Below are 9136 nucleotides of genomic sequence, written 5' to 3' on the forward strand. Positions count from 1 at the left end.
AAACCAAAAACAAGCAAGCAAGCCCGAATGGTATTCTGTACCACTTAATTCTAGAAGTATGTAGATTTGTGTTTTCGTCACTCAAAGAATGAGAATTAGGGTTTGTCTAAGAAGAGCTTTAAGAAGGGGTGAGAAGGGGAGGGAGAGGTCCTGGGGACAGAAAACTGCTCGCCCGCGTTCGCCCTACGACTGCACGTGGTCGCCCGAAGCCTGGGTTCGTGACTGACGGCGCAGGTCTCGGGTGCCCTCTAGCGGCCGACATCAGTCACTGCGCCCCCGCCCCGGCGTGCCCAGTCCACTCCGCCCACCTGGGACGCGTGGCTTGAAGTCCCGGGAATGCCACGGCTGGCACCCACAAGGGTCGGTCAACTCGGCTTCCTTCAGGAGACCTTGACTGACCACCCGCTGTGTGCCAAGCACTGTTTAGGTGCTGGTGAAATAGAGCCCACTGCCCCTGGAGTTCGCTCTAGCGGTGGGAGGCGGACGGTTAGCAGCGGGAATAAGCGATGGAGAGGGGTCGGGCCGGGAACCGCAGGGGTCCTGGGTGCGGGTTGCGATTGCAAATGGGGGCATCGGGGAAACCTCGCTGAGTAAATAACATTTAAGCAGCGACCACGACGAGGAGGAGGAGTTTTGACATTGTCTGCAGGAAGGGTGGTCCAGGAAGAGGAAAGGAAGCGCAAAAGCCCCAGCACAGGAGCAAGGGCCAGGGAGGAGGCGAGGGGGCTGCCGCGGAGGGAGCCTGGCAGGGGTGGAGGAGGGCAGAGGAGAAAGGCGCAGGTCCGGTGGTGTCTTTTTTGTTTGTTTTTTTTTTGAGACGGAGTCTGGCTCTGTTGCCCAGGCTGGAGTGCAGTGGCCGGATCTCAGCTCACTGCAAGCCCCGCCTCCCGGGTTCACGCCATTCTCCTGCCTCAGCCTCCCGAGTAGCTGGGACTACAGGCGCCTGCCACCTCGCCCGGCTAATTTTTTTTTTGTATTTTAGTAGAGACGGGGTTTCACCGTGTTAGCCAGGATGGTCTCGATCTCCTGAACTCGTGATCCGCCCGTCTCGGCCTCCCAAAGTGCTGGGATTACAGGCTTGAGCCACCGCGCCCGGCCTGTTTTTTTTTTTTGTTTGTTTGTTTTTTTGAGATGGAGTCTCGCTCTGATGCCCAGGCTGGAGTGCAGTGGCGCGATCTCCGCTCGCTGCAAGCTCCGCCTCCCGGGTTCACGCAGTTTTCCTGCCTCAGCCTCCCGTGTAGCTGAGACTACAGGCGTCCGCCACCGCGCCCGGCTAATTGTTGTATTTTTAGTAGAGACGGGGTTTCGCCGTGTTAGCCAGGATGGTCTCGATCTCCTGATCTCGTGATCCGCCCGTCTTGGCCTCCCAAAGTGCTGGGATTATAGGCGTGAGCCACCGCGCCAGGTCTTTTTTTAAAAATTTTTATTTATTTTTATTTTTATTGTTATTGAGACGGAGTCTCGCTCTGTCGCCCAGGCTGGAGTGAGTGGCGTGATCTCGGCTCACTACAAGCTCCGCCTCCCGGGTTCACGCCGTTCTCCTGCCTCAGCCCCCCGAGTAGCTGGGACTACAGGCGCCCGCCACCTCGCCCGGCTAATTTTCTTGTATTTTTAGTAGAGACGGGGTTTCACCGTGTTAGCCAGGATGGTCTCGATCTCCTGACCTCGTGATCCGTCCGTCTCGGCCTCCCAAAGTGCTGGGATTACAGGCTTGAGCCACCGCGCCCGGCCCAGGTGGTGTCTTTCAACGGGATGTTACCCTGGGCATAGGGTTGTCACCCTCGGCGTAGGGTTGTCAGATATAGCACAGGTATTCTTTTAGTATAAGTATGACCCAAATACGGCATGGGACATACTTACACTAAAAAAAAAAAAAAAACTTCATTGTCCTTCTGCAATTCAATTTTAACCCGGCATCTTGATCTATATTTGCTAAATTTGGCAGGCCTTTTAGGGCTGGGGCAAAAGGGGAGAGTGTGAACAGAGAAATGACTTGATCTGACTGTTTTAAACCCATGTGACTCTTACCTATTGCTATGCCAGTGTGCTAGGTTCTGGGCATTCATTCAGCTGTAAGCAAAATGGACAGGATGCCTGCACCCCCACCCGTGTTCTGTGAGACGGCTTCCCTTTTGGCCTGCTCCTCCATCCTTGTCCTTTGGACACTGTAAAGTGCTCCAGACTTCAGAAAGCTTGCCCAGCCTCCCAACACACCACCTAATCTTCTCTATTCCCTGTAATATCCGCCTTCCTTGCTATGCGGTGAGCTCCATGAGGACAAGGATTAGGTTTCTTTGACTCACAGCTGATTGGGGGCCAGCCACTGCCAGACTGAATGAGTATGTCTTCACTGAGTGTCCGTTTTTCTAAACCTGGTCCTCTAGCCTTGCTCGTGGAGGGTGACCTACCTAACATCCTTTACATAAAATCTGTTCAAATCAGCTAGACTTGGTTTCTGCTGCTTGTGACATGGAACCCTGACGATACATCAGTCCCGGCAGTTTAGTGGAGTAATCAGAGCAGAATGTATAGTGTTAAAAATCTGGCCGGACGCGATGGCTCACGCCTGTAATCCTAGCACTCTGGGAGGCCGAGGCAGGCGGGTCACTTGAGGTCAGGAGCTCGAGACCAGCCTGGCCAACATGGTGAAACCCCATCTCTACTAAAAATTAAAAAAAAAAAAATTAGCCGGACATGGTGGTACGCACCTGTAGTCCCAGCTACTTGGGAGGCTGAGGCAGGAGAATCGCTTGAACCAGGGAGGCATAGGTTACAGTGAGCCGAGATTGCGCCACTGCACTCCAGCCTGGGTGACAGAGCGAGACTCTGTCTCAAAAAAAAAAAAAAAAGCTGGTGCTCGCTGCTGGTGCTCCTGGAGTGGGAGGGCCACAGCGCAATACCAGAGTCAGGCCCTGTAGGAGACCAGCAGGCCTCTGTGGCAGGCACCGTGGTGGTTTGTCTTCCCCGCCTTTTCCTTCTCTCTCTCTTTTTTTGCATATAGATCCTATGCTTTTAGGGGTGGGTACCATCGTTGCCCACCCAGTGGCTCTTTCAACCCTTCTACCTTGTACCATGTGATTTATTTACGTGCTCAGTTAAGAGAGAGAGCAAAACGAAAACATTTTTTCCGACACTAAAAAAAAAAAAAAAAAAAAAAGGAGAGAAAGCTATGGTGGAATCATTTAAAATGACATTTGTAATTGTTTAGGGATATGCTTATTCTAGAATATTAAATACAAAAAGAAAGATAAAAAATAGACTGCTTCATTGAGCTGAAATCGCGCCACTGCACTCCAGCCTGGGAGACAGAGGGAGATTTCGTCTCAAAAAAAAAAAAAAAAAAAAGAGTGCTTCATACAAGGCTTTGGATTCTGTGTGTGTGTGTGTGTGTGTGTGTGTGTGTGTGTGTGTGTGTGTATATATATTATATATATATATAAATACACGTGTGCAGTAGGAAAAAACCCGGCAGGAAGGAAGCCAAGACCCCAGCGGCCCTTGTTTATTGGCCGATAGGGAATTCGGTGGTTCTTTTGTCCTTTGTCTGGTTTTCTGTAGTTTCCAAGCTTGATTTAACCATGCTAAAGGCCTCTGTTACACGAAGTTTCCACGCTGCAGGATTCTCGGAGATAAAAACAACATTGAGTTGGCATGTTTGAAAACCTTCTCACTGCCAAGCTAAGCCTCCCATGTGCAATTTGCATTTTCCCTGTGAAAGAAAGCCGCCTTCGCTGTAGGGAGCCGCCTCCCTTCTCCTTGAAGTCCCCTAGGTCTCAGTTTCTGCATCGGACCAATGGGGATGACTGTGAAGAGGTCGAAAGTCGCTGCCGGGGCGAAGCGGAATGCAGCCAGCGGCGAGGACTCGGCAGGGAGTCGCTAGGGGGCGGGCGCGGGCATGGAGCCCTCTTAAACACTCTGGTGGCATGCTAGCGTCAGGTGGCCGGTTAGCTCAGTTGGTTAGAGCGTGGTGCTAATAACGCCAAGGTCGCGGGTTCGATCCCCGTACGGGCCAGTCTCGCGTTTTTGCTTTATTTTCCCTCTATGAATTCTTTTTGCAACTCTTTTTAAAAAATTCCTTTCTGGTACTGTGACCGGCGTGCATGCAGGAGCGAATTGCGGAATCTTTTGGACTCGGCCCAGAGGTTGTCGAAGGCGGCCTGCTGGTGAGGAACTCAGCGCGCGCTGGGGCGGTGGCTCATCACCCCGAGTCCGGGCGCCCGCCACCACCTGAAGGGTCTGTTTTAGAATGCCATTGGTTAGGCCTTTTACATTTGTCATTTTAAAGGACACTCGGGACATCCAAACCAATGCACATCCCCCACCCCACGTTTTCTGAGGCTGCATCTGGCCTGGAGGAACCGCCCAGTGAACACAGGTGCTCGCAGATATCACCGCCTAGTGTTCCTTGCAGAGAAGTCTTAGAGTTGAAAATTCAGGTCTGGAATGAATGCATTCCACAGATGCGTATGGAGAGCTACTGCATGCCCAGCACCGTTCTAGGCTGGGAGCAAAACGGTGAGACACAAACCCCAACCCGCGTGGAGACAGTGACCAGCCACAAGATGACTGCCATGTTTTTAGTGAGGCGTCCAGGTTGTGCAAGTCTCTGGAACCCTTCTCTTGCTCCCCCCCGCGTTTTCTTTTCAGAGAGGCATCCTAGGCTTCGCATTTCTTCCTCTTAGTTCTGCATTTTGCAGCCAGAGCAAGTGGATGAATTTCTCACTCGGTTCAAGTTTCTAGGGTGGTCAGGTGTGTTCAGTTAAACACAAGCTCGTTGTATAGGGTTAATGCCATTTTACGTCAGGATCCGGCAGGGGCTACACCTGTTTTCGAAAATTCTACAGTGGAAACAGCTACTAGCTCTGACCTAAATAAGAAGCAGCTCAAAATCTACAGACCTTGGTAAGTGCCCAGGGTGTAGTAAAAGTTCTCAATAAATGCCAGTCGATGGCGCTGCTGCTATTATAAGCAAAGTTAGGAGAGCCTGGGGCAGCCGACACCCAAAACAGACACCTGGACACCCGATGGATGTCACATATTTTAATAGTCGTGCCAGGCACGTTGTTAGATGCAGGGACACAGCATGGAGGAATCGGTGGAGGTTGCTGCCCTCAAGTTTCCTGAGCTTGAAGCGGTTTAGAATATGCCACGGTGGCATAAAAATTACTTTGAGCAGAAGGCATTTGAATTCCTGAAATCTGGCTGGGTATGGTGGCTCATACCTGTAATCCCAGAACTTGGGGAGGCCAAGGCAGGCGGATCACCTGAGGTCAGGATTTCAAGACCAGCCAGACTAACATGATGAAACCCCGTCTCTACTAAAAATACAAAAATTAGCCGGGTGTGGGGGCGGACGCCTGTAACCCCAGCTACTCAAGAGGCTGAGGCAGGAGAACTGCATGAACCCAGGCGGTGGAAGTTGCAGTGAGCCAAGATCGTGCCACTGCACTCCAGCCTGGGTGACAGAATGAGACTCTGTCTCAAAAAAAAAAAAAAAAAAAAAAAAATCCTGAAATCTCTTATCTGCCGAAAAGCAGAGCTTCCCAAGATCTCAAAATAAGTCAATTGTCAGGCCAGGTACAGTGGTTCACGCCTGCAATCCTAGCACTTTGGGAGGCCTAGGCAGGTGGATCACCTGAGGTCAGGAGTTTGAGATCAGCCTGGCCAACATGGCGAATCCCCATCTCTACTAAAAATGCAAAAATTAGGTGGGCGTGGTGGCACGTGCCGGTAATCCCAGCTACTCCAGAGGCTGAGGTGGGAGGATCACCTGAGCCCAGGAGGTCGAGGTTGTAGTGAGCCAAGATCCTGCCACTGCACTCCAGCCTGGGTGACAGGGTGAGATCTTATCCCAATAATAGTAATAATAGCAATAATAATAAAATTGTGGTAAGATACACATAATATAAAATTCACCATTAAAAAATAACACAGAAGGGAGCAACGTGAATGCAATGTATTGATGAGGATGATGGTGATCTTCCAGAACCTTCTCTGACACCACCCAGGCCCCCAGCCTTACTTTACTGGCTTCAGCACTCATCATACTGCGCTGCAAATGTTAGTTTCCTCCTCGTCGGCACCTAGACTGTATACCCCCCGGGGCGGAAACAGCGATTTATCCACCAGGTGCTTAATAAGGGTTTGTTGACCAGTGAACCTCCTGCTCTCCCTGGGGAGAGGAGCTCGGACATGTGTACACACCTGCAGCTACAAGATTCGGAGGGCGCACAGAGCCTCAACCGTAAGAAGGAGAGGCGATCAGGCTGAGGAAGATGGGGCATTGGAGCCGGATGGATGCGGGGGGGGGGTGTTCATTCATTCGTTCACTCATTCGTTTATTCATATTTATCCATCCATCATTCATGACCTGAGCGTGTATTGTGTTCTGGGCAGGACCTGTGCTGGGCACCGACTGAGTAATTTATCATCTCTCCCTTCAAGTGCACCCAATCTGGGTGGGTGGGTAGAGAGAAGCTAGGGTGACAAGGCAAAAATTTGGGGGTTGGGAAACACTCTCGTTAACAATTCAAACTGTGGTCCCCTCTCAGATCTATAAATCCAAACGTTTGGGAGTGGGCACACGACTCTGCATCTCCAGACAGGATCCTCCGCTGATTCGGATGCACGATGACGTCAGAACACTTGGATAGTGTGGTAACTTTTGGACCAGGGGCTCTAGAATCCCGAAGACTGGAGATCCGGGACAGCTCTCGGAGAAGGTGAGTGTTAAACACATCCGTGGCAGGCAATAAGGAAAATAACGGGGGTCCGCTCTGCTGATTAGCCCTAGGAGCCGCGGCGTTGTCGACTAGGGCGGGGCAATCCGCGACCTTCCCGGTCAGACACGGTCGCCTTCCGAGGTGTCTTGGCCTGCGAGGCACTCGTAGTCCGCCCCTCTCCCCGGTGACGCACATTGGAGACGCCGTCGCTCAGCGACCCGGGTTCGAGTCCCCGCCTCGGCCGCCATGGCGGATGCGGAGCCGGAGGCTGGGGGCGGCAGCGAGGATGGTGGCGGCGGCGGCGGCCCGGCTCCTCCAGGCCAGAGCGGCAGTGTAGCACGTGTGGCTCCGCTGGGCCCCGAGCAGCTGCGGCGGGTCCTGGAGCAGGTGACGAAGGCGCAGCCGCCGCCGCCACCGCCCCCCTTCGTGCTGCAGGACGCGGCGCGGCGGCTGCGGGACGCGGCCCAGCAGGCCGCCCTGCAGCGGGGCCAGGGCGCCGAGCCCCCTCGCCCGCCGCGCCTGCTCCCCCCCAAGGTGAGGCGTCGGAGGGACGTGGGGAAACTGAGGCCCGAAGGGTGCCGAGGCCCCGCGGCGGGGCTAGCTGCTCGTCCGGGAAGGCCAGTATCGGCCCGGGTTAAGACTCAGGGCGTCCTCAGGCTGAGCTTCTTAGGGACGGCGTTCGGCCCCCACTTGTCACCACCCTGGCATTTTCACCCCAGGAACCTCACTCTAGGAGCGGTGGCTCACGCTGGGCCCTGTGCCTGGAACACCCTCGTGCCTTCTCTGCCTTCACAGCCCTGCTGGGGGCTTTCGCGTGCTGCCTAGCTCTTCTTACAGGCCTTTGACCGCTGGTTAAGCCTTTGTGGAGCACTTCGAGACCGTGTTCCCAGCACTTCCCACTATGTGCAGGAGGTGAAGCCTTGAACACACTTGAACGAACATAAGGCAGGTTCTGGGATTGATGGGGGCTGCTTTAGAGTGGGTGGTCCCTTAGGCCAGACACTGGAGCTGAAACACGAATGAATTAAAAGGAACCAACTTAGCTTTTCAGGTGTAAGGTGCCGAAGCCCAGGCTTGGAACAAAGTTAAGCACAATACACTAGTTCGCCACAGGACTTACCATCCTGGGTGATAGTGACTGATTTGTAACCGCGGTACCCAGCACAGTGCCTGATACACACTTAATGTTTGGAATATGTGAAAGCACTCTATACTACAAAACATCCTTTCCCATTGGGTTTATTTCCTGGGCCACACACCTTTTGGTTGCTAGGAGAGTGATAACTGGAACACGGTCGCCCAACTCCGGAGGGGGTAGCATAGCGCCTGAAGCCAGAGGGCCTACACGGCATCTGTAAAATTCCATCCCATTTCAGCACTGGGGTCTCACCCCAAAACTGCCAAAAGAAGAGAGCTTTTTCCACTAGAAGAAACGGGTTAGAGAATAGAATCAGGAACCTTCGCTCGTGAGTTTTTTTGACTAATGTTAGCTGCTTGGGGTTGTGTCCAGTTAATCATCAAGACTGGAGAGTTGTCTTGCAAAGGTTTAGGAAGATGAGTGTGATTCTGCCCAGATGCCACATTATCGCTGTGTAGAGGTGTCACCTTGGGTAACTCAACCTTTTTGGACTTCGGTCTGGGTCAGAAGGCTGCAAGACGCCTTCTGGGGGCAGCCATCTAAAAAGCCTCTGCTCTGCAACGGGCACTGTGCTGGGCTGCTTAGTTTTCAGCAGAGTTTTTGTACTGGCATTTTGCAGGAGGGAAACAAGCTCAGGGAGGTTGCGTGGCTTTGCCCAAGGTCCCTCAGGTGTGGCTGCTCTCCCGAGCCCCTGTACTCCTCACCATACCCTGAATATGGCCACAGCTTTTTGGCTTTCGAATCCAAAAATGACATATTTTTCATAAAGTAAAAGCAAACTTAATCAAGGTTAGGTAGCATGATGGGATTGTATTTTGTAGCTAATCTAATGGAGACGACATAAATTCTACCTGCAATAATGTACCTTTGCAGCACATTCTGCTAATATTCTTTCAGGCCCAGCTGTGTCATGGAGGCCACAAAGGCAAACTGGATGTATACTTTGCCCCTCAGTAGTTTATGAACTAACAGGAGATAAAACAAGACCCATAGCCGGGCACAGTGACTCACGCCTGTAATCCCAGCACTTTGGGAGGCCGAGACTGGCGGATCACAGGTCAGGAGTTCAAGACCAGCCTGGCCAATATGGTGAAACCCTGTCTCTACTAAAAATACAAAAATTAGCTGGGCGTGGTGGTAGGTGCCTGTAATCCCAGCTCGGGAGGCTGAGGCAGGAGAATCACTTGAATCCAGGGGGTGGAGGTTGCAGTGAGCCGAAATTGCGCCACTGCACTCCAGCCTGGGCGACAGAGTGAGACTCCTTCTCAAAAAAAAA

The 9136-nt window shown here is 52.6% G+C and overlaps 1 protein-coding gene and 1 non-coding gene across 2 annotated transcripts in view; both read left to right on the plus strand.

Annotated features, from left to right (window-relative positions):
• The first annotated feature begins 3938 nt into the window (after positions 1-3938).
• TRNAI-AAU lies at positions 3939-4012 on the plus strand. Its single transcript has one exon. It is a non-coding gene; the product is annotated as a tRNA-Ile (tRNA).
• Positions 4013-6959: 2947 nt separating this feature from the next.
• The window catches only part of ZNF839 (zinc finger protein 839), a 28147-nt gene continuing 25970 nt past the window's right edge, over positions 6960-9136 (plus strand). Inside the window, 1 exon segment of the mRNA XM_025391382.1 lies at positions 6960-7256. Coding sequence (XP_025247167.1) covers positions 6969-7256 — 288 coding nt within the window. The 5' untranslated portion in view covers positions 6960-6968.

Source organism: Theropithecus gelada, chromosome 7b (assembly GCF_003255815.1).
Source record: "Theropithecus gelada isolate Dixy chromosome 7b, Tgel_1.0, whole genome shotgun sequence".
Classification (NCBI taxonomy): domain Eukaryota; kingdom Metazoa; phylum Chordata; class Mammalia; order Primates; family Cercopithecidae; genus Theropithecus; species Theropithecus gelada.